General features: G+C 37.2%; 2 protein-coding genes across 6 annotated transcripts in view; one reads left to right on the top strand and one right to left on the bottom strand.

Annotated features, from left to right (window-relative positions):
- Positions 1 to 2,660: 2,660 nt before the first annotated feature.
- On the bottom strand, positions 2,661 to 5,920 carry Mettl14 (methyltransferase like 14). 2 transcript variants are annotated; one of them, XM_071770723.1, is made up of 6 exons: positions 5,649 to 5,920; positions 5,430 to 5,591; positions 4,693 to 4,869; positions 4,282 to 4,599; positions 3,597 to 3,979; positions 2,661 to 2,992 (listed from the first exon to the last, which is right to left on the bottom strand). In XM_071770723.1, the coding sequence occupies exons 2-6, from the start codon at positions 5,493 to 5,495 to the stop codon at positions 2,755 to 2,757; spliced, it is 1,182 nt and encodes a 393-aa protein (XP_071626824.1). In that variant the 5' UTR covers positions 5,496 to 5,591; positions 5,649 to 5,920; the 3' UTR covers positions 2,661 to 2,754. The 2 variants fall into 2 exon arrangements, with proteins under 2 accessions (XP_071626824.1, XP_071626815.1); XM_071770714.1 differs by having other exon boundaries at positions 5,430 to 5,920.
- A 2,752-nt stretch (positions 5,921 to 8,672) lies between these two features.
- Bicc (protein bicaudal C) overlaps positions 8,673 to 25,963 on the top strand; it is a 37,898-nt gene continuing 20,607 nt past the window's right edge. The window contains exons 1-4 of one of the 4 annotated variants that reach the window (XM_071770525.1): positions 8,673 to 9,125; positions 10,786 to 11,079; positions 13,302 to 13,339; positions 25,692 to 25,761. In XM_071770525.1, coding sequence (XP_071626626.1) covers positions 10,851 to 11,079; positions 13,302 to 13,339; positions 25,692 to 25,761 — 337 coding nt within the window. In that variant the 5' untranslated portion in view covers positions 8,673 to 9,125; positions 10,786 to 10,850. Of the gene's footprint in view, positions 9,126 to 10,785; positions 11,080 to 13,301; positions 13,340 to 22,300; positions 22,458 to 23,437; positions 24,299 to 25,691; positions 25,762 to 25,963 lie in introns of those variants that run through there. The other 3 variants (XM_071770532.1, XM_071770540.1, XM_071770547.1) reach the window with 3 other exon arrangements.

The raw sequence follows: 25,963 nt of genomic DNA, 5'->3' as shown, positions 1-25,963 counted from the left end.
ACATACTTAGAATCGGAGGGAATAGTTATAAATACAACGGAAGAGGAAAAAAGAGTTTATTTTGCTACTGGCCTTTTCATTGGAGACAATCTTGGTATTCATTCAATGTGCGGGTTTGTTGAAAGCTTTTCCGCGAATTTCATGTGTCGGTTTTGTAAAGCATCCAAATTTTTGACTGAAACGCAATGCGTTGAAGATCCAACTCTATTAAGAAGCTCAGAGAGCTACTACAATGACTTAGCCTTAGAAAACCCACGGTTGACCGGGATCAAAGAGGAATGTATTTTTAACGCTATACCTTCAGTGGATATTATCGAAATGCCTTTCGTTGATAGTATGCATGATTGCTTAGAAGGAGTAGGGCATTATTCAATGATTGCTATTCTCAAACATTTTTTTCAATTGGATCCTTTATTTTTAGAAATGCTTAATCACAGAATGTATATGTTTGATTATGGTTTTTATGATGGTTTAAACAAACCACCTTGCATAACTCCTGAAATGTTAGGCAAAAATAAACTCAAAATGACAGCAAGTGAGATGATGCTATTTGTGCGTTTGTTTGGAATTTTTGTGGGTGATGTAATCGAAGAAAATGATAAATTCTGGGAATTGTATCTTTTATTACATGATATTTTCAATATTGCTCAAGCAAAAAAACTTCCATCGGATATTGATAATGTTCTACAAGTTTTAGTAAAAGAGCACAATGAATTATACCTTAGAATTACTGGAGACCGATTAAAACCCAAACATCATTTTCTTTTGCATTACTCTATGATTTTCAATTATTTGGGGCCATTTGCAAATGTGTCTTGTATGCGTTTTGAATCTATGCATAAACGATTAAAAGCATATAGTACTGCATCACAGTCAAGGAAAAACCTCCTTTTGTCTCTTGCCACAAAATTTCAACTTGCTTTGTGTTACAGATTTATATTAAAATCCAGTATTTTTCCTTGTCTTATAACTGGTCCAGGGGACATTGTAGATCTTTCCGAACTTCCTCAGTATTCATTTTTTAAGTCCTCGCTTCCTGATTCTTTTAAAAGAAATTCTGAACATTTATGTTTAAAATGGATAGAATGGAAAAGTTTTAGATACAAGCTTGGATTTGCTCTTATTGTTGGGGTAGATATTTCTGGAGACTACTGGGACCAATAAAACTACCTTGTAAGTTTGCGTATTTCTTTCTTCTTTGCTGGCGATCTTAATTTTAAGAGCTCTATATATTTATGGTATATATTATAAATTAATTACTCGACTCAGCCTATAGAGTACAAAATACGTGACTTGATCTCAGATTTAAATAGAAAATTAATTACCTTTTCTCTGCCTTTCTGAATGAGCGCGGCGATAATTTTTTTGAACGGCTATCATTGAGAGTATACGTTTAAGGAATCATGTTAACAAAGGACAGGTTTTACATTAAAACAAAAAAAAAGTTAGAAGCCTCTAAATTTATCGCACATCGATCTATCTATCAATCGCATTGATTTTCTCGTCGAATATACGCGATAGTGACGTCTGAAAAATTCCGTCATCATTTGTGAGTAGCATGATGATTCGTACTTTTGGAATAAATCCAATATTAAATGATATATGTCTTACACGGAAACGGGAAAACATTTATTTTACCCGAACTACGACAGAAGAATTTTAAACAGATTAAAAAAAAACATGAGAGGAGAAAGCCTTCGGAAGTATGCCATAGTAATTACGAACGTCATAATAGTATTCGTTTTTTTTGTTTAGAACTTTTCTATTTTTGTAACTGTTTGCGTAACTCGGTGATATTCTGAACGACTGACGAGGAGCGCGCGCCTTTCTTTATTCTCTCGAGAACGAATTCTTCGCTATTATTTAATTCATTAATTTATCTTAGATGAAAGACCCGATTACAATTTTTCGCTTCCGCAACCCAACAACGAAATATATGTGTTTTATTTTTATATATAAATATATATGTATATTCGTTTTGTTCCTAGTGCGATTTATAACGCAGTTAGATGTGGTCTAGTTGAAAATTCGTCAAATTTGGATTTTACACGATCATTTTAGCGTCTTATTTTAACAGCCCCCTTCCTCCTCCTTTAAGTTGCGACTCTGGCAGTCCGATTTATCGTTAATGATTTAAAGATAGAGGCAATATACTATATACTATCCGCAGATAGTTAAGTTACATGTAATAATGCGTTCAAATGACAAATTGCGTTTTTTACAATGTACCTTGCAATAACAATAAGTTTGATATTAAAACAACATGCTTTATCCTTTTTTTTATCCCACTCCTCGTACAACATCAAGAACCTGTACGAATCCTGATAGAACATCCTGATTTTATTTCAGTTATACAATTTTACACTATTTTTCAACGTGATAGACTTTTAAAATTAAATTTAAAATTTTATGATGAATGAAATATTTAAAATATAAATACAGAAAGCTGCGTGTGTGAATGATTTTCAATAGATTATAAAAATCTTATCTTTTAGGCGAGAAATCAATATTTGATGTTGAAAATAAGCAAGCTCAATAATTATTCTATCGAGTTTATATGGTAAATAGATTAATTTCTAGAATGTAGGAAGAATGTGGAAGAATGTTGTTAAAGAATGAAATATTCCGCGGAGCAAGAGAGAAAGAACACATCTCGTGCATGCCTTCGTAATTATTTATGTATTTATATTTTCAGATTTCTTACATCTATTGTAATAATGTTCGAAAGACATACAACGCAGGAATCTGATTTATTTATCTCCCTCTGCCTCTGCCACGATTAAAGCCTCCTCTTCCTCGGCCGGATACTTTTCCCTTTGGTGGCGGCGACTTCGGTCTGAGCGCTTCTATCCTTTCGGTACAGCCAGTAGTGATCTGACCATTGGCGAAGTAACTTTGGTACAGGTCCGCATTGAAATTAGTGTTCGTTAGTTCCGGACCGACGGTGAGCCAACCAGGTCTGATGGTGCTATCACGACCAAAGAGATGCAACCTGAATGAAAACAGAATAATTAAGAATGATATTTTCCAGGAAAAAAAATAACGGATACTGGAAAAAGGCATATAACTTTAAGTATCACATCTTTATGGAAAACTACTCTATGTATTTTCTTATAACAAATCATTTTTTAGTGTCCAATAACATAAGTCTTATTCATTATTATTCATTATATATTATATCTGTTTTAAATGAAAAAATCAGTGTAAAAAAATTTAATACGCATAACTATATTTGTTAATATCATTTCAAAATTTGCGTAATGCCGACTTAATCTTCATATAAAGTTTTACTTCTAAATGTTAAATTATACATTAATTTGTTGTGGATTTAATCACAATCCTCATCTCATGTATGCCTTGAGTTTTATACGAGATTGGAAATTGAAGATCGTAAGCATGAAGAAACACGAAGTGAATACCAATCCGTTTCGAGAATCTATATTTCAATTAATATATACAATTCTAATAATGTTATATGTATAATTCTATTAATTAAAAAGAAAAAAATTCCACGCTATCTATTGCAAAATAACAATTTAATTTGCATATTCCAAAAGAAAGCTGAAGGATAGTTTTATATATGTATATTTTCGTACCTTCTTCGGCCGAGGCAAAAGTGCTCGATGATGTGAAAAATCTCTACGGGTTTCTCGATGGATCCGTAATCGGGTTCTTCAGATATAATGAGATCGATGTCGACATTGGCATGAATAAAGTCGCCATCGGTGGAGCGTCGTACCGTTCCTTTAATACCCATAAGACAGTGCTCCTTCGTTCTCTGCAGCACTGCCTTACTGTCTAGGTTCTTGCTGTGACCCGGATTATTGATGTTCGTGCGGATCCAACAAATATCCTCGCAACGACGGAAACCCCACTTACGCAGACAAAATCTTCCCATGTCTAATCCATCGCTACTACCGCACCATAAAAATACAAAGCTACGATTGGCGGCCACCTCACCGATATCCAACTCCATTATCTGCACAGATATACGAGAATTAATTGCATCAAGAACCATTATTAGAACTTTTATTTAGAAGTAAACTCAAAATGGAGAAAATGGAAATTACAAATTATTCGAAACTAAGAATATAAAATTTGTTGGCATCTGTTTAGCAAAAATTAATATCACAAATGAAATTCATAATTCATATAGAAAAATTTGAAGGAATATTTAATAATAAATTTTCCAAGAATGCATTTCAATTTTTTCTTTAAGGAAATATCGTTAAAATAAAAATTTGAAGTAATTTAAACATGATCGAATGTGATGCAACTAACTTGATCCCAGTTCCAAAGTTGCACATTGGTTGCGCCGCACGTTCTCTGATATTCTTCCAGAGGTGGCTCTATAAGAATGACATCAAATTTACAATTGAGCTCTTTCAGGTTATACGACAGCAGGTCTGTTTTTAGATACATTGGTGGGGTCGCGGTCTCCGCGATTAAATCGTCCTTCAGCTTGATCAGCTCGCGTAGTTTCGGGTACTCTTCGAATCTATCCGCTAGACCCACGTCTCTGATAAAATTCTGCGGCCGTTGGCCAGTGTCGATAAAATGTTGACAGTAGTCATTGTGCGGATTCGACGATTGCGTTCCCTTTACACACACAAATTATTTTAGACATACAGTACCTCAACATGGAACTGTATAAGATGCCTGTGATCTACGTATAAAATGAACAGTAAGTACCTTCAGGAACGTCGAGGAATCCTTATATACAATCTCGTCCGTTGGAGCAACGTCGTCCTTCAAATCCTTGACCGCGCCGTCAGACTTGTCATTGGACAGTCTGCCTCTCTTCTTCTGCGTATCCTCCACGTCTGTTCCCAGAATCTGTCGCAGTTCATCCACGCTCGAGACTCCCAGCTGCAAATAAAAGAGCAAACACATGAATAAATACTGGCGTTAATCTGAACCTCTTTTTACAAGGGGGAAACTTTCGTAGGTTCCCCTAGTCCCTGGGGAGAGACCAGGAGGTATGCTGGATTCTTAGGGTATCCAGGTCTATCCAGACAAACTTGCTTAGCGCATAAACATAAGAAAATTGATTGGTCCATATACATGTGCACAGGGAAATAGATTAATTCATTTCCTTATACATCTATGCAAGTTTGTCTGGATAGACCCTTACCGGCTAAAACTATCTCAAGCGTTTGGGGGACACACCGGGAACTGGCGTTTGCATTACTTCCAGTGTGCCTCCCCTGGTTTATCTCAACCTTCGTCGTCTACAATGGCAGCAGGAGTATGCAGTAAGACATAAGCAGTAAGTTATTGACTAATGGGATTTTTACAATTCAAGAATAATCGACAGCGGTTGGTCAATAGCTTACCGCATACTCTTGCGGCTATTGTAGACGAGCCATTTACAAACCACGGCAGTCACCGTTTCTTTTCCGAGATAGATCGAAGATTTTGATACTCACCGTCTGAGCCAGGAGCTTCTTGCGTTTCTGAGAGCGTTCCCAACGAGCCTGCAGCATCGTTTGCATCCTCGTTCACGTCGTCGTGAGTGAGACCATGTCCAGGGAGTTCTCGCGTCTCGTCTCGCCTCGCGGAATCACCATCACCGGCACCAGGAAGCGAAGCTGAAGAGCGACGAACCGGCAAAACGTGATTCGCGTTACTCGCGAAGAAGAATTTACCTTGGATGTGAACTCAGTTGTTATTTACACGGCGCCGTCTCGTCTGAGATCAACGAGAGAGAGATCTCATTCTCAATTTATCCTTTTTCTTCTTTTAGCCGTTCTCTTCGGAACACGGCAGGGCGTCCTCTTTTTCTTCTTACCCCGCGTCTTCCTCCGATACTTTGTTCGATTGCAGAAACTTTGAAAAATCACCGATAACATGAACGTGTCTAACCTAACCTCGTATGACAGCCAAGACTCGCGACTCGCCCGACGCCAGGCGAGGCGACGAGGCGATCGGATTTACGTCATCATTTCTAGCCATTTCTGGTCGCGTCGGTAATGACGCTCACTGCATTTACCACGTCATTCTTATTGTCAGCGGTGTCACGAAGCTGAAAATTGCGAATAAAATTATCTTCGTGGATTACCGTACAAAATGTAAAGTAATGCATTAAAAAAAATACCGTTCTGTTAATTTTGATTGCAGCGACATATTAATTTTTGTTACAAAACTTATTTCAAATTAATCAAAAGATGTTTGTGCGTGAAAGATTCAACGCATCTTGTATGTATACATAAAGATAAATATGTAAATGCGAAAAATGCGGAAGCCAAAACAATAATGGCCTCCATTTTATTTCACTCGTTTGTATTTCTTTTATTTTTTATTTTTTATATATTATTATATATTATACATGTTGACGTAAGGGACAAGTAGCGGATACTATTTATTATATTTTACACAGAATTTATAAACTACCGTAGGAGCTTCAGAGGCTGCGGTCTACTTGACGCACTACAAAAATGCTTTGGAGCGTTCTTCTTCTCCTTCTTTCTTCACTGAAAAAAAAGAGAAGAGGAATGCTTCGAAGCATTTTGTAGCGTCAAGTGGACCGCAGCCAGACCGTATGTATTAAAAATAGCGAAAAACAAAAAACATCGTCAAATAACTTCACTAGTCATTCCCCGATCATTATGCTTATCATTATTATTATGTTAAGTGCTGCGAGTTTTATTGAGGCAAAAAACTTATTATTTCTTATTATTCTGCTCGTTATCACTATTTATATTTTTACGAGACGTGTTATCGCTTTCTTGCACATAGATAATTACAGTATTTATTACGTTGTAAAATTAGATCGTGTAGAATTTAATATACCGCATCGTATGCCGTGCCACGTGGCCTAGCAAATATTTGAGCAATGAACACGGCCCTAGCTTGATTCTCTGCTGGAAAAATGCATCGCGTATAGTCTGACAGAAAGAGAGAAATGGAGAGAAAGTATGCGAGGGAGATCAAATAGAAGAAATGCGAGCGTGGTGAATAAGAAACGGCCAGCACTTGTTAGTTGGAAAAAAAGCGCAGAAAATCAGACGAAGGAACCAGTGCGATGCGCAATGGAAGAGAAGAAAGATGCATCCCCAAGTGAAAAAATTCACGACGCGTAATGAAAGGAAAGGAAAGACGTGGAAAAATACGAGAAATGGGAGAAGTTTATTTTTCGTATCTATACATCTGTACATATATGTACACTAAAAAAAATTGTCCACTTTTTAGGAAATATTAGTTTGGATACAACTGTGACTCCATTTACTAAAATGAAAAAAAATTTCCTTTTTATTAGTATATGTGTATTCACTGAGAAAAAAATATACGAATAAAAAGGAAAATTTCCTTCATTTTAGTAAATGGAGTTACAGTTGTATGCAAATTAATTATTTACTAAAATACAGAAAAATTTTTTTCTCAGTGTATATAGGGAGATGAAGAGATGATTCTAATACGTATACTCAGAGAGAAAAAAAAGAAAAAAAGAGAAGGGAAGAAATGTCAAAAAATCAGCGACATGCAGTAGAAAAGGGAGCACATGTTCCGGCGAGGGCCTCGCCGGGCGGCCCAGTGGAAAGGAGGGTTGCGGTCAACCGAAGGAATCGGAGGCGCGCAGTGGAGGAGGAATCGCATTGGCCGGACGAAGGATGACACGGCGGCATCGATGACGTTAAGTAAAATTCCGTTGAGGAAATTTAATTTTTCGTTGAGGAAATTTAATTTTATTTCTCCGTTATTACACTATTAAATACTAAAGGAATATGGAATTTGAACCAATACCTTGAGTCAAATAATATTTTGTTATTTTTAATTACCACGTGTGCCGATTTATTATTTTAAATTTATTAGTTTAATTAATATTGTTTTAGTTAAGTTAGTATTTTTTAAAAATCTTTTTAGTTAAGAAGTGTTATTTTAACTTTATTAGTTTAAATTAACATTGTTTCACAATTAGATTGAGCAGGAGCAGTGGCGAGGAAAGGTTATTAAAAATGACTCAAATTGAGTATAATCTAACACTAGGAATTCAACAATGTAGGTACCGCGAAGAAATTATATTAACGCGTATCTTATATTGCGGATGCCGAAGAATTTTAAACTTTGAACTTATACGTCGTGCGACTGCAGATTTGTCACGAATAAAATTCCATCCCGAATTTCAGGATTACGAATGGAAAAGAAAGATGTATCTCGTATATCCAATATTTCCGTCAAAGAAGAATGAATTGTTATTCTTTCTTTGGTCAAAAAATTCAACTATATACAAATATACATAATAATCATTCGATATATCGACGAGGAATCTTTTCTCGCGTTTGTTCTCCGCCCTTGAACGGTCGACGTGCCCCATGAAAATTCCACCTGCACGCGTCACTCCCCTTAAGTCCCCTTCTACTCGCCCCGCGATTCCGCTCCTGGTTCTCCAATCGTCGTAAGCACGAGATCGTTTCGAAAATGAATTCGATGTGTCGGACGTGTAATACACGCCGCTCTTCGACATGTGTCCAGGAAAACAATTTTTTGCCGGCGTTCTCCCGCCGGCGAAGGTCTCTGTTACGCGCGTATGTCATGTATATACACGTATATGTGTACCACGCATACATATATGTAATGTATCGTACACCGACGCGCGTCGGCGGTGTCGGGGCGGGTGAGGAAACGTTCGTCGGGGAGCCGAGGATAGCACGACGGCGCAAAAACCGGGTGAATCGGTGCCGGTGGCACGCGCGCCGCGATTGGTCGCCCGCGCCCGCCCCGTTGGCCCGGCGTTTACCCCGAAAACCGGGCCGAATTCCGGGAAACGGTGCCGGGGCCCTTCGCGTGCCCCGCGACCCCCCTCTCGCCGGGGTAACTCCCCTTTTACTTGTTACCACCGCCATATTTTGTTTACACCGCGCCGCACACACCGCGTCGCTCGATCGCCCGATCCGCTCCGCTCGCTCGCTCGCTCGCTCGCCCGCTCGCGCCGATTACAACGACAGGTTACAGCGCTGCCGCCGATCGAGTTGGACGGCAGCAGCGGCGAGGACGAGGACCAAGACCCGGGACGAAGGAGATAGAGATCCAGCGGCGGCGGGACCCAGGACCCCGCGGCACCACACCGCCATCACCTCGAATAACTCGATAAGATCGACACGTAGTGCCATCGTCGTCGTGCCCAGGTCAGTTCGCGTCTCCTCGATCGCCGACAGTGATGTGAAGTGTAATCGGACACACATATCCTCCACCCCCGCCCGCCCCCTCGGATATCCCTCCCGTATCTAGGTTCCGCATCTTCCAGGATGTAACCCCCGGGTACCTCCAGCCTCTGTCTTCAGCAACGAGCACCGCTGTCTGTTTTTCTTTTCGGAGTAATTTGTGTCCTACCTTTAGATTTTTAGATGCTCGTTTTCCGAAGATACTCCTCCGGTTATTTCAAAATCCGGCAGTTCCGCGCGACGAGAGGTGATGTTATTCCGAAGAGCCGCCAGCACTCCCCACACAGTTTACACGGTTTGACTCGATACCGGGATAGTTTGTATTTAACGATACGGCGTGACTCGCCGAGATACATGTCCGCAAAATTAACACGGGAATAAAGCGTCTGGTTCGAAAATGAAATGTCTTCTACGTGTTCAATGCATCCCGGATGTACATTTAATCGAGGGGGCATTACCCTTCGACGGAATGCCCCCTTAAAGAATAATTCTTTCTCGATTTCCTGGAATTATTCTCCTCGAGACTCCGGAAAGACTCCAAAAATCGAAAGCAATCAAACGACGTTTAATAACTTGCCGATTTTTCAAACTCGAAGATTCTATTCTCGATTACTTCTCGCTTTCTCGAATTTTGAAATTCGAGAAAAATAGTGCGTAACTTCTCTCGTGACAATAAATTATTATTTAAATATTAAATTATTATTATTATGTTTGCGCATACAATTAATAGTTTAATTGGACACAATAGTTCGTCTAATGGTCCTCGAACTCGCCGGCCTGGACTCTCCGTAGAGTATAAAATTACGTCTACGTGACTGGTATTGCCTACGTGATGTTTACCTTTTTTTCGCGTTGACTATGAACCATGCAGAAGCAAACAAGCCGTTTCTTGCCCGGAATTATGAAGGAATTTCGGCGAATTTACTGCACGCGGAAGAAAACGTTGGAATTTTATATAGAATTTTAAACGAACACGAGGCTTATAAACAATAATTCGAAATTCGGTTCACCTTCTCCGAATAGAGCCTTTCTACCTCGGCAGGTAGGAACTACCGTATCCGCCATGAGAGACCTAAATTATGCGCCGGAGAGAGAGAAAGAGAGAGAGACGGTTCACGTGATCCTGATTATCGGTAATTCACGTGATTAAACCAACGTGGCGTGCACGTGGCACACGGTGGATGACACCCACAGGTCTGCTGATCCCCGCCGCGTGATCGTACTTTTTCGCGGGCCACCGCGAACGACGAGGATCGCCTCAAAATCGCTGAGAAACCACGCTCAAACGCGGGCGCAACGAAGCGGGCTCAAACGCGTACCGGCGTCAAATGTGTATTTAAACATACGGAGAACGAGAATTCGAAATCTCTCTCCGCGTCCTTCAAGAGCCCATCCTGCGCGATATTAACTTCGGATGGGAATATTCCGCGCGATAGTTTCATCGGGATGGAATGTGCGTGCCTGTTCCCCACCTCCCAACCATCATTGTCAGCCAATGATGTTATCTAATAATATCGTTTCGCTCTTTTGTCAATTGTGCTTTCGATTCTCTCTCGCAGATACGCCGCGCAAATAAGTAATATCTAATTTCTATTTTGAGTTATTCTATTTCCTCTGTCGGCAGCGTCGCGACGTGGTGTGAGGTAGGCGGAGGTCGCGGCGGGTACGCGTCGCTCGTCGGACGGCAGGATGAGGCCCGACGAGATGGTGGTGAACAACGGCGAACCACGGCGGGCGGCGGAGACGATGTCGGAGACGTCGGAAGGCACCGCGACCACCAGCGTGTCCGGCAAGTCCGGATTCGAGAGCCGCGAGGAGCTGCGCGACCTCGCGGCCCTGCTGGGCATCAGCGATCCCGAGGATCTGCACCAGGAACGCTTCCGCGTGGACCGCCGCAAGCTGGAGCAGATGCTTCTCGGTGAGTGTGAGCGCGAGAGAGATCTCTCAGCAGTTGAACTTACCATTTAGCAAAATCGGCGAATACATCGATACACCGTGTACGACGGCATAGGTAATCAACCAAGAAAAACATACATTTAGAATCATTTTTAGCAGCAAATTTAAATAAAAGTTGGATTAGTAAAAGAAAGAAGAATATATTAGTAAAAGAATATAGAAGAATAATGGGAAAATAAAAGAGAAAGAAATTGTGCTATATTAATTCTATTTATAATTTTATATTAGAGAAAGAGTCATTTTCGTTTTATATGTATATTATGTTATCATATCAATTTTATCATCGCTATTCGACAATAAAATATTTTTTTTTAGATATAACACATTCATATTTATTTGTAATATTCTTAAATAATAAGAAATTTTCATAAAAGTGTTTCATTGGTATATAAGTAATTTCTTTTATCATTATTAATCATGCTTTTATTGTTTGGATGGTAATTAACATCGAAAACAAGATGTTAATCCTTAAACTATAAATATAAAATTGGATCCTTGAATAGATTGTTTCTTAGCTATTAAAAAAAATTTCCGTTCTATTTTTATAAAATATTAGTTCTAATCTCAAGATACTGGAATGATAAATCGATTATTTTCATGGAATAAGTATGTAACATTAATAGAAAGCAAACTGAATCGACTAGATAGTTACGAAGAGAATTGATCTAATTTAAATGGCAAGTGTGTATCGAGGACCGATCCAATCTGTCCGTGACACGACAGTCTCCCATTACTGTCGCACTTTCTTCCAACCACGAATCAGTGGAATCAGATTCCGAGAGTATAGATGGTTATCAAAGAAAGTCAATATATTAATATATTAACATAGTCAGGGACCAATGGTCAAATAGACTAACTCGTTTCTGAACTACTTGAAGATTCTGACGCGAACTAAGACGCTATGAAATTATTTCATGAATACAGGTGATAAAATGTTACCTTTCGGACAAGTTTACGAATTCAGCGCATATTTAATTGCCCTAATTTAACGTTAAATGCCACTAGTTATATTTCGACTTTTAGTTTTCTGACGAAAATCTGTTAGCTTGCGCGATCATCGCCACTGTATTCAGCGTTAAATCACACGCCAAGAACGGGCCACAATAACTTCGCCGTTATGTATTTCGCGCTTAATCTCCCTCCCTCCTACCGTTCTCTCTCTCTCTCTCTCTCTCTCTCTCGATACAGACACACCAAGCACTTCGGTGTCCTTTATCGCTTTCATTGCTTCTGGAGTGTCTATAACGTTCAAGGAGCGAAACAAGTCACCGCGGTGTCTACTTTCGCTTTCCCGTCGAATGTATAGACTCGATTCCTTCTCGCTGTCTTTCCGCGCCGGCGAAAGCATTCGCGGTTTGCGAAAAATTTTCCGACCAACTGAACCGAACAATAAAATATTTCTTGTTTTAAAAATCAAGAAATTAAAAAAAATCCTTACTGAAAAAAGTTTTTTAATTTTATTATTTCTCTCGTTTATATTACTTTACTGTATTATTATATTATATAAATAATAATACAATTAGTTTTTGATGAAAAAAAGATCAGGCTTAAGATTGAAGATTCATTATTGCTATTATAGTCTAATGAGGATTTCGCGGAAGCGATAAAAGTCTAAAAAAATTACAATGTCTTGCGTCGCCTGAGAACTTCTAATCGTAATACTTATTTTTAACGCGATCGTTGATTTTTTTTACTCGAATGTCAAGTCTATCAACGTTATTAGACGTTATTAGACTGATCGAGGAAATGTGGCAGCAGTTTCTCGTTCATTTTGCTGCCGCTATTTGCATTCGCGAATGGTATACCTGGAACTACGATTTAAATAGACAGCTTGTTTGTAAACGGGATTATATAGCCAGCTGTCAAGCCCCGGTGTTTTTCGCGCCTTGTAACATCGCGCTCAGCCGATCGCCGATGTAATGGCGTATAAATCTATTTTGACTTACAGAATACGTATGTATTTACGTTGATTTTCGTCGATTCTATGTCGATACGAGGAACGGAAATACACGATTATGTAGATTAATTTAACTTATCACGAAAGTGAGGCAAGGATTACATCATACATAAGGGTATAATAAAATTAAGATAAATAGAGATAAGGCGGAAAGAGAGACAGAGAGAGAGATAATCGTCGTGTTTAAAAGACCTTTCTGTGTTTTAATTTTATCTTTTTATTTGCAGGTGATGTCAACAAACCGGCGGATACCTTCTTCCACGGCGTGAGTTTTTTTTTTAATTCTTTTTATGCGACCGATTAACTCTAGTCATAAGATCGAGAGACACGGTAGTGTTTCGCGCTAAGTATACGCGAAACGAGACCGCATATAAGTACTGCGAAATGCACTGCGAAAAGAAAATCAAGTAAAATATTTTCAAGATTAATATACTTTATAGGATTCCATATCTCTTAAAATTAATCGTTCAAATTCTTGATCCTTTTTCGATTTCCAACAAACATAATTTTTGTAATATAAAGAAATAAACGAGAAAGAAGATTACTAGAACAAAAAATATTTCGAAATGATAAATAATTAATTAAGTAATAATTAAGTAATAATTAAGTAATAATTAATTAATTAATTCTAGTTAGTATTATATGTTCAACAATATCTTTAATATGTTGAAATATTAGCGATGAATAATTAATGTCGTTAATGTTGTGTTTACTTGCTTATAAATCTCAGTACGAAAAGTGAAGTCTCATTGCGAAGATTTCATTGATCGATTAGTGAGAAGTGAGAACTTTCTATCCAATTGCTGACAAATGACACGTAAGATAGATCGCGATATTTCATGATGCAACTCCTTTCTCTCAACCACAAAAGATCTTTCTTGATGCAAGATCAGTAAAAGTTTCTTGGCCGTTTGTGCCGAGTTATTTTTATTTCGTTAAAGTGATTTCTTAAAATATCGCATTATTTTGGCATAATTAAGTATTTATTAGTCAAGTAATTATTAAAATAAATTTTAAGAAAATGTTTATAAAACTCTTTACATCGTCATTAATATCGAATTTAATAAAACAGTGTTTAAAACGATATGCCCATACAATTAGTTATTTATATGTATAAAAGTTAACTTGCTGCAAATTACTATAATAAATACAATGTAATAAGTAGTTAACTTAAAAAAGAACGTTGTTTTTTTAGTATAATAAAGTGAGAGCTTTTAAATGAATTTATATAGATTATATACATATACACATATTCTCATAGAATTTCTGTAGCTTTCACTTTGTAAGAAGGAAACGTACATACAATTATGACAAGTGAGCTTCTTCATTTAATTGCCATAATAATACTTTTCGATGCAAAATTGGATTTCATGCCGGCTATCAGACAACAAAATTAAATTTCTCCTTTTTTCATGCCATGTTTATACGAGAGTATAGGCAATTTTTCCGGCAAAAGAAGGAAGTGTGGAATATATATAAAAAAGTGGATATATACAATAGAAGCTAATACGAGGCGGCACAGGGCCGACATCCCCGTACAATACATATTAATTCAGACTAACATACATAACTTATAAAATTCATAAGACATAGATATTATTGTATTCGTCATATGTCGAAGGGGTCAATGGATATAGCAGTTTTTGATTGACTCGGCCGACTTCGGTGATCGCGCTTAGAAAATTGCTGACGTGGGCGAGGCCGGCGAAGCGTCTCCTTGTCGAGGCAACGTTGCACTGACCTTGTGATTATGCGAAAGCGAAAGAGGCTATTTTTATGTATTTTCGCCTCTTGCCCCGCAACCTCCTCCCCTCTCCTTTTTCGCGATAACTCGCGTTACGTCGAGCGAACTGCGACTGTTCGCGCAATACGATTTCTTCGCTGATAACGGCGACGATACGTAAGCTTTTCTCCTGTCTCTTTCGAGATTTTGCCAACTCAATCGTTGGATGCAATTTTTATGCAGGGTTTCTCATAACCGAAGCTTTATATTGAATTTCACATGATTTGTTTTTAAGCCGTTTGATCTCCTTTAATTTCCTTATTTCTTGCGCGTAATCTTTTTCGAATATAATCACAAGAAGAAATTGCGGGGAGAGGAAGATTTCATATGAATGATAAAAGATATGCAATATCTTGTAAAATGCAAAAAGTTGTGTCGTACGTTGCCAAGAGAAAGACTTTGGAATTGCAGATCAAATTAAGGTTCCATATACCTCAGTAGGTCCAAAAAAGGTGATTTTTGTGCATTTTTTGTGGAGAAAGTAAACAAAATAAATCATTCAATATTTTTGGATTATATTTATGATACTTTTAAGTAGTTAAAATTTTTTCAGCCCATTTGGCGAAGCGGGATACTGGGCAACGGCGACCTGTGCGCGGAATAGGTTGCTCCATGGCGGAAGTCCTCCAGGTCGTAAAATGTGTCTGAAACATCGAATCAATTGATTTTCCTGTTCAGTACAAGTGTCTCTATAGAGTAGACTACAATCATATCGATATATGCAATATTTAATTTTTTATAAGCAAAAAAATATCGAAAATTTATAGTGAAAATTAATTTTTCTTTTTAAACTGCCGTCATTTTATGAATTTTTATTCAAAATAATTTTTTTTAGTCTACTCTATAGGGACACTTGTACTGAACAGGAAAATCGATTGATTCGATGTTTCAGACACATTTTACGACCTGGAGGACTTCCGCCATGGAGCAACGTATTCCGCGCACAGGTCGCCGTTGCCCAGTATCCCGCTTCGCCAAATGGGCTGAAAAAATTTTTATAACTACTTAAAAGTATCATAAATATAATCCAAAAATATTGAATGATTTATTTTGTTTACTTTCTCCACAAAACATTCACAAAAATCACCTATTTTTTGGACTTACTGAGGTATATGGACCCTTAAGTATTTATCAAGTCAAAGTCTAACGATCGCGCTTGATATTTCAATCAAAACACCGGGACGGCCATCGGAAATGAACAAGTTGTTTCGCGAGCGTGTTCTTGTAGAAGAATCAGTATACAGCAAACGATTTCTCGAGCGCGTCGACGACGACGACGACGCACGAAAAATCTGGATTACGGCGCGGAGAAATTCGAACGCGAGCGCGTAAAGAAACTCGTTCTCTCCTTCGTCTTCCTCCTCGTCATGATAACGTAACTCGAAATTACAATCGTAGAGCTAAATGAGCCCGCAGTAGGAAGCTTACCGATTCGGACGTAACACCGCATACTTTCTCCGCCCTCTCTTCCCCGGTCCCTTTCGCTCGCCCGACACACACAGCTCGACAGAGAAAATCAATCGACGAATTACGATCCGTGGGGATCGCGGTTTTCGCAGCGATGAGAGAGATAAATGAGGAAGCGCGTAATCGGATAACGCCGTGAATCGGGAAACCGTCGAGAACCGTGCACGTGTGCTTGTCTCTTATTTAAATTTCGCCTCGAATCAGATTTGAGAGAAGAGAATTTTTCAAGTTAAACAATGAAATCGTGAGATTTATGTATCATGATGACGCGCAACATTCCAATGGCATAACTTCGACGACTTGCGAGACTAATTGATATTAATGTTATTGGCTCCGAGCTTTACTAATTCTCTAAAGACAATAATTATTTTTTGTATCTTACAATGCATCTGACTTTTCCAACAATTCGATAATATATAAGCAATTCTGCAAGGTACTTTTTCATAACTTTTTCAATCCATCAGGAAACATATTTAATGATTGATGAGGAAATTAATAGACGGAAAGGAGAACCTATCAGGGAAATCGGACAGATGAATGAAAGATAAGTGTATGTGTGAGAATTAAAAATATGAATTAAAAAACGTCGCGAGAGAAGATCGCGTCGATAACCGGATCGTGTACGGGCCGCGGGGCCTTATAAAAGCCGTTCACCAAGCGAAGCAAGTTCGAAGGCAACGTTCGTGCTTATCCTTATCGCCTTTGCACGACGACGTTGCGTAAGCGAGGAAGGGGGGCCCCTGGAAATACACCGGCCGATTATTTATAGAGCAGCTTTAACGGCACCGCATTCTCCCCGCTATTCCCCGCCCTCTCCCTACTTTTAAGCAATTCCACGGCGCGATACCCGGCATTATCGTCGATGTGTATGTGAGAAATTTGGCCGAACTCGCGCTGTACAGCATGACATATTCCAAATATGATGAATATATCGGTTTGCCCTCCCCCGCTCCCCCTCTCTCTCTTTCTTTCTCTTTCTCATTTTCTCCTGATGACGATATCGCCCACGTTAATTATAGCGCTACGGTGTAATCCTTGACCGCTGTTGGCTCTCCGATGCCGATAACAACGAGTGAGATATCGCGCGCTGCTAGTCGGCGCTTCATTAATTAATGTCCGCGTGCGTATTGCCTCTTCGGTAAGGCATATTGATTCGGTAAGGCAGATAGCTCGGAACTCCTAAATTAGCATGAATAGTGTAGCTGCTGAGATAGGATTTCGTTACGATCAATACCATCATTTTTAACTCAGATCTCTTATTTCATATATGGGCTTTTGAAAAGAATAATCGATGCTTTGTTATCTTATCAAATTAAATTACAATAATCGGTTAATGGTTATTTTTTTTCTATATAATATAGGTATATATATGTATGAAGAAGAACCGAGAGAAAGAGAGAGAGAGAGAGAAGGGGAAAGGGGGCTATTGTATATTTTAATTGATTTTAATCAATCATACCCAATTTATCTTTCTCAAATCGCATTTAAATGCATTTTATTAATTTGTTGTAATTTCTTGCAGATACTTTCGTTCGTTTAATTTGAATCCCGATTAATTACAAAATGGAGCTTGTCTTGCGGGCGGACGCTTTAATTTTCGCGATCACGTTTCTTCTTCGTGATTATCTTTTAATCTACCTAAAGAAATGCAATATCTCTCGCGTTACGTAAATATTATTCCGCCTCTGGTACAAGACGCAGCTCTGTGTCGCGTTTTAATTTCTTCTTCAATTTGCAACTGCTCCTTTGACATCGTTCACTTATAATTAGAAATGCTTATAATGCTTGCATATTACCGCTTCGTTATGCGTACGCTATTTTACAAGTGTCGCTAGTTTTCTTACGATATTTGCTGAAATAACCTGTTAGAATCGACATTAATTACAAATATCGTTGCTTAAAAGTCAGTAAACAATATACAAATATATTATAGCAATATAGTGCACATTTAACAATGCGTTCTTGATTCTATGAAATTCTATGAAAATTTAGAATCGATTTTCTCCTCCTCTGTAGTTCAATCATGACACCGATATCGATACCGTTTCAACATCTTTGTGCTCGGTTCGAAACCACGCGTGATTTTTCGCGATTCTCAAGGATACTTGAACGCTATCTTTCACGTCAATAATATTTGTTAAACTCGACCAGCTCGAAAGAACTTGTTTTCTTATGCTCGAGTGTTTTTTTTTTCTTTAGCGATTTGCATGCACGTCAAATCGATGAAAACTATTCTACTTGATTATTCGGTATAGTCACTCATCTTTTGATTAACATAATTCCATATTGAGCAACTATATGCTGAATGGCCGGCAATTCTTGTTGAATTATCAACATTTTTTTTAACACGAAACTGCAGCAAGATAAAATGAAATATAAATCGTTATATGTAATGTTGTAGTTTAGAGATAAAAGAAATTGCCTGAAAAAAACGAAAGATTCTAGATTCGTGATTTAGTTATTTGCTTTCTGACATTTAATCCTGAAATCTAGCGTTAGGACGTGCACCGTTAAAAAATCTCATTATACGTATACGACACGAATACATATCTAACAAATTCAAATCAAGTGATAATGAAATAAATAGATAAATGTAAACTTGTTTTTAGAAATTTTTATGAATATAGATAATGTGTGAAGCACATCAGAATGATTACTTCTATAAATCCTTCGTGAAATTCGTGGAATATCGATGATACAGCTCACGATTTCTTTATCAATTTCACATAGCTTATTTCTTCACGTCAATAATAATTCAAGCGAGCATTTCCATATCTTTGCGTCTTTGTATTTTAAATATTTTAATCTAGCGCATGCGTTTGTATATAGATAGATAGACGAATACACATATTGCGTGATCTTCGCCCCAAAAAACCGCGCTACATATCCGCTGCTGATTCGTCGAATTAAATTCGCGATTCGCTGAAGTTGTATGCGTAATCTACCGCGACATACGCAACCGAGGTGATTTGAAACGACGATAACGCGTGTGATAACGGGCACCACACATGACCAGAGAGCGTTCCCAGGATTTTAAGCCGGAAATTAATTTTAACCGTAATCGGGTTGAGTATCGAGACTTTGATTACTTACCACTTGTATGTATCTCTATCAATTACTTCAAAATTTGTAATTGCTTTTAAATTGTAGTTTTGCAATTATCTAAAAATCGGAAAAAGGGAGATTTCGCACGTTAAGAAAATTTTAGAGTTTTTAGTCCCTATTGTATATATGTATATTTATAATAAGATGCTTTATTGCGCAAGTAATCATGTGTACGTACTTTAATCTCTGGAATTTTTTAAAGAGCAATCGAATTCGGTGAAAGTTTGCGTGGTCGAGCTTTTTATGTATGCGAGTTTTTAAATTGCGATATGTGATAAGCCAGCATTTTTTGCGCAATAACATACTGTACGTATATATCGCCGATATATTAAGTCTTTATCAATTAAGTAATATCGGTAACCTCTCTTCGAATTGTTTGTTACAGATGTTAATCAAATAGTTCTTAAAAAGTACCGTTATACTTAATTTCCATCGATTAATATAGTCGGAAATGTCGAGGAATCAAAATGAAAATGGAAAACAGATGAAATTCCGCGAACTTTCACCTGAATTGTTCAGAATTTTTTCCGCATTTGCAAAACGAAATAGATTAAAATCACCGTCAAACGCTCGTTAAAAAGTATGACTAATATAAATAAAATTGTCAAGTATGTCACGATATTTTCAATGTCCACAATTTTCTTTGTCAATTCGTTGCGCAATCGATACATGCGATTAAAAGTATTTTCATACCCACTCGGCACACATATTTATCTAGTTCCTATAATCAGCGACTCGTGCATGTTGAAGATAAAGACCCGCATGTCTTCGCGATAACTTCGCTTGTCGCACGATGTACGGTTTTTTTTCGATCTCACCAATTTTATTGAAAGAAACACACACTCGCACAATTCGCTGTTCGTTATTATATTCCGTGAATAAAACATTCGAATAGACGGTATAGATATAACAGCAACAAACAGATATCCGAGTATTTTTAAACAAAACTATTTTTTTAATGCAAATTTTTCCTGATATTTGAGACAAAGTATTTTGCGGAGGATTTACAGATATAAGTGAAATAAAAGTTAGTAACAAACAAAAAGATTAAAATATTAAACGATCTTATAATCTGAAATCCTCATAATTATATAGAATTATCTCGCATAATTATATTCTTTTTCGAATTAAAGCTATATTTTGTGTCAAATTCTAATTTGTTTTTTTTTTTAATTTGATGTTTAATGTCTAAAAAACATTTAGCTTAAGATTTTTGTAATTTCAACATATTTAATTGTTTAGATATTTAATTTGGAAAGTATGAAGCAATCGCGGAAATAAACATAGTTTCTATATTCTATTGAAATTTTTTGGCAGTTAATGAGTAAAAGCAGGAATGTTAGACAAAAAATGGCAAAGTTCTTTATATGTAGGTATATAGAATAGGTTGTCGCAAATAGGACCTAAGATGCAGAAACATTAATCTTTAGGTACCTATTGTAAACCTTGCAAATATTGACATAACCGTTGTAAACCTTTTTATCTGGATTTTTAAGAAGTAAAGTGAAAGTATACACGTGTCCAATGAGATCAGATAAATAGAAAATGTGCTAGTAGGTATACGTTTGGGATAATCCTCTGTGTCTAATTAATACTTACGCGTGAATGCACGATTTTCTACCTGAAAACATTCTTTTGTGAGTCTTTTCTATTCTATTCTTTTCCTACTTAATATTGCAGTAAAAGGTTTTTTTCGGTAAAATAGAAAAAATTTGCCGAGTAAATTTGTATAGAAATACGAAAGTCTTATTCCAAAAGCTTTATTTATGATTTGATGATGACTAAAAGTCAACTTGGGACAAAAGAAATAAGATAGGAAATAAAGAAAAGAAAAAGGTAAAGAAAGAAAAAGTTTCGTTACATTTTGACTTCTTAATGCCCTTTTTCACCAACGTCGTTTCTTGAATCTGTTCAATTCACTCTTTGTCTCTGTCTAACAGTCTCCCTTAGAAACCGACAAAGAGTGAATTTTGAACTAATTGTAAGATTAAAGTTAAGCGACGTTGGTGAAAGCGGGCATATGAGTTCTTAAACCATTTGTCACAGGAAAATTTTACGAAAAGAAAGAAACTTTACATTCCGAAAATCATTATTCATCGCTTTTATGAGTTTTAGCAAGCGAAAATATATCTTATCTCGTGAGTTTCTCTGATTTATGGGGGATAGGATTTTTGAAAATTTACCGTACTGTGCAGAGGTTGACAAAGTTGCAGATGTTAAATATTCTTCAGTATCAATATATCTTTCTGTATGTACAAACTTGTCGGCTGTTATCGCTCATCGTAATTGTAATTGCTACCGTCGCTGTTATCGCTGCATTATAATTGTAAGGTTGCTACATTCGCTGTCGTTGTTGCAGACACTGCAGCAAAAACTACTACGTCGTATGTGAAAATATAACAACGTAAGAGCGCAGTGTTAATATATACTTATACCTACATGCAACGTCTATACAGATCAACAATTTCGGATTTAGCCAATGACCAGTTAGCTCAGCAATTTGCTGGTGTGGCATCTCTCTCGCTTCCAATCCGGTCAGCTTTTAAAGAAACGCCCTTTCAGAACCGAAACAATATACGACCCCCGAATGCAGGCCTATAAAGAGGCCCTACAGAGCTATGTTCACTTCAGTACCTGAGTTGCTCCAGTCGACATTAGGTTCTAGTTTTTATTGAGACGTGGTAGAGAGAGTACGTAGTGCAATAGCAACAAGTCAGAGCATCGTGATTTTTTAATGAAAATATACGTGCCAACTGTGCTGTGATCATAAGTGATTTTTTCTCATAAAGATAGACAGGCTAATATACGAGCCGATAATCGCAGATATTTGTGCTGATACAGTATCATCTACAGTATCTATTTCTACAACATTATCTCGGTGCAATATACTTTGATTGAAGAGGATTCGAGGAAGAGCTGGAACGATATCTATAACATTGTAGATATCTATATCTAGTTTGTTGTTGTTTAGATATTTTTAAAAGAGCAAGACAGTTTTCATCTTGTATAAAACATGACGCTTCTTTCGGTAAGTTTCACATTTAAATTTTAATATTTGAATCTAATAATTTAAGATAAGTAAAAGATACACAGAGTACTTCGGACGCGGATTATGTTATTATTATACTAAAGATTAAAGGTTGTCGTGTATCACTGAGCACACATGACGAGTGTTTCGAAGGAATAAGATAATCATATGATTCACTGTTATTTAAAAAAAATTAAGATATTCGATAGTCGAGATATATGTCTAGAATGCGTATATTATAAATATGTGCATAGCAAATAACAAAAATTGCAACATTTAGATTTCGACGAGTTCGGGAAAATCGTTTCCTAAAAATTGCGTAGATCCTTGTCCGCACACTGAGAAAAAGAACTTGTTAATCCGAAAAAAATATTTAGTCCGATACGTGCAACTAAACATTTTAGTTAGTTTAACTAAACACAAGTTGAATTAATTAATTCTTGATTAAAAAGTTTTTATGGTTGACAAGAATGCACCATACCTTTTTTAGTGCAACGTAATAATTGTTGAAACAACCAATGTTTAGTTAATTAACTAATATGTTCAGTTGCACGTATCGGACCAAATATTTTTTTAGGATTAACACATTTTTTTTCTCAATGCAATTTTTGAGCTACCGAAACTCATCGAAGCTACGAGTATATTCTCGAAAAGACACGTTCAAATATCTCATAAAACTTCCCGCTAAGCAGTCTCTAAAGAAAACAGAAAAAGAAACATAAATTTTAACAATGGGAGGATTAGAAATGCCTGTCGGGCCGGAACTTTCTTTAATTCGTCTTAGCCTTAATTTGGTTTATATAAGACAATGGAAGCTTGTGAGTCTCTCAGGTAAGGAAGCGAAGAAAGGGGGTTCGCGGAGGCAGGGTCGCGATGACTGCCAACGTGGTGCGCAGTGAAGTGAAGTCGTGACCGGTGGCGGGAGTTGGAAAACGTAGTGGGAGGCGATTCGACCGGACCGACCCGTTATATTATCTCGCGTTAGTCAGTTAGTCAGTTTCCTTTCGTGCCAGTGATCCCGCGGTGATCCTGCGATGCGATTTGACGACGACAACTCGGCCGCGTAAAGAAAAAAAAGTCCTGGCTCGAAATTCTACGTATTTGACGGGTGGATCCCATATCGGTTGTGAACAAGTTTGAGGGGAGGGGGGAAGATTTGTATCGAGAGAGAGGGAGAGAGAGAGACGACTAAAAATCGTAGTAGTTTCAAAGTGATCCACGTGCGTCGAATCGCGCAGCGAAATGGAATAGAGTGATATATAGAAAGCCGCCTAATAACCGTAATTGGGAATCGCGGTCGATCGATCGGTGATCTTCGACGCGAAATAATTAAAAAGGCACTTTGTGACATCGGATCCTCGTTGTCGGCGACCGACGGATCTTCGAACGAGATTGATCGTGCGGCCGATAAACTCGCGGAGACAATTACTTATGTCGCGACCCTGCTCCGGAACCTCCTCGATCAGTTAATTAGATCTTCCGGTATGTTTTACCGCAATCGGCGGTGACTGCAGTGAAAGTAAACTCGGTATCTCGATTCATCCGTAGCGCGATTAGCGCCTCAGTGCCTACGAATCCAACCGAGTGACCCGTTATCGTTATCGTGAAAAAGTGATCCATTCACCTCCCATTCTCGAGGAGGTCGCTCTGTGTCGCATAGAGCGACCTTTTAATAAGTGACAATTGTGAAAACGCTTTTTTTTTCTCTCCTGGGAATTCGCTCTTTGACTGTCTTTTTCCTTTGTCTTTCGTTTCTTTTCGTTTTCACTGCGAAGATCGAAGGCCTCTTCGCAGCTGGACATTGACAATTGAGGGATACGCATTCAACGAAAATGACCGTGGTAATGATAAATGTTTTCAGTTTCAAATGGAAATTTTTTTGCAGTCGACATTGTGCTCGTTCGATTTTAAGTTTTATTCCTTTTACATGCAACATTTTCTCGAATTGGAAATTAAATAGCCACATTTAATGCTAAATCTGATTCAAATACTTATGGTCTAGGACCTAAGAAGTTAATAATATTAAATTCTAGTTAATAATACTTAGATTCTAATTTTTACAATTTAACGGTTGTATTTAGGTTGGAGAACAGATGCTGTGAAATTATATATTCTGAATTCTATATGATTTAGTCTAATTCATAGTTTAAGGCATTCAAGTTTCTCTTCGAAGTTAGAAGCTACGGGCAGAAGTTTGCATCTAAAAATAGTTATCTTTTGTCTAAATTTAGAAGTTTTGTGTAGACGTTTAATAATTCAAAGAGGTAAAGGATGCAGGCTAAAGATAGAAATTGTAGAAAAATACTCTCACTCTCACTCGCGATACGCTTTCATGATACACGAAACCTTTGATAATTGTAGCAAATTCTTTTCCACGAGAATTGGATCATATATATATAGTATTGCTGCAACCTTTTTAAAGTCTACTATTAAGTATAATAATAATTAAGTATCGTGCAGATGATACTGCAGTTGAAATAAAGATTTCCTCACATTAAGAAAAAGAATTATTCCATTATATTCCGTAAGAAGTTCTTAATTAATGAATTCATTTAGGTTCTCATAAATCCTAAAACACTACGAAGAAATTCCATTAATGAAAGAATTAATTAAAGAATATACTAATAATTTTTTATATTTTGAAATACAAATTATATGTATAATTGTTTTTTCACGATAAACGCACGTGATTAAAAATAGGGGCATGTTTGTCTAAAATTAAAAGTGCTGTACATGCGTGTATAAAAAATTAAATATTCGAAAGTTGTATAAAAATATGGCAACTAGAAAATTGATAAAAATCGAAATGATAAAGACGATTGCTCCAGAAAGTGAATAACAGTCAATGTATAACTTCGATAAAAGCTACGTGTCGAAGAGATTAAATATTCGTGAAGGTCATGTGGAAAACGAGATATTTTGAAAAATTGATAAGAAATGTTAAACACTGAATCATTAATCATCGACAAATATTAAGCAAAAGAAGAATTTAAGAAAATATTAACGATATCTCATAGCTCATTTATAATTAATAAATAATTTGTATCTAGAAGTTTATGTAGAAATTCAGGAACCGTCTAAAGGTGCGGCAAAAACCCACAGATGGGAAATATTTCGAAAATTTTTTGGTACATTTTAACGACACATGTGTTTGCATTATTAAGTATCTCGAGAGAGATATTCAAAAGAAATTATTTGACGATGCAGAACAATAGCGATTTTTCGTTGTTGCAGGTTATGGAGAGAACAAACACTATTGTTACGTGGCCATCGAGACTGAAGATCGGAGCAAAGTCGAAGAAAGGTAAGCAATGTTATTGACTTAGTCATCTAAAGGCAATCTGTTATTTGGATTGCTTACTTTAGAAAAGTTTCCGGGGTTTAAAATGTCAATAAGATAACAATAGATATAGAAATTTGTATTGTCGTATTGTATATTGCACGTACAGATAGCATAGGCCGAAGGGATTACGAATTAGGAACAGTAATCTCTAAAATTTTAAGTA

Source organism: Temnothorax longispinosus, chromosome 1 (genome assembly GCF_030848805.1).
Source record: "Temnothorax longispinosus isolate EJ_2023e chromosome 1, Tlon_JGU_v1, whole genome shotgun sequence".
Lineage (NCBI taxonomy): Eukaryota > Metazoa > Arthropoda > Insecta > Hymenoptera > Formicidae > Temnothorax > Temnothorax longispinosus.
The sequence above is the reverse complement of the archived record's forward strand: the minus strand, read 5'-3'. Positions and strand labels throughout refer to the sequence as shown.

Excerpts from the sequence above, each read along its gene's own strand:
- Mettl14 (XM_071770714.1), bottom strand. The coding sequence starts at position 5,495 with ATGCAAACGATGCTGCAGGCTCGTTGGGAACGCTCTCAGAAACGCAAG. Across the intron at positions 4,600-4,692 it reads ATTCCTCGACGTTCCTGAAG|GGAACGCAATCGTCGAATCC; the intron begins GTACTTACTGTT and ends GTGTGTGTAAAG. Across the intron at positions 2,993-3,596 it reads TTTTGCCTCGGCCGAAGAAG|GTTGCATCTCTTTGGTCGTG; the intron begins GTACGAAAATAT and ends GTTTTCATTCAG.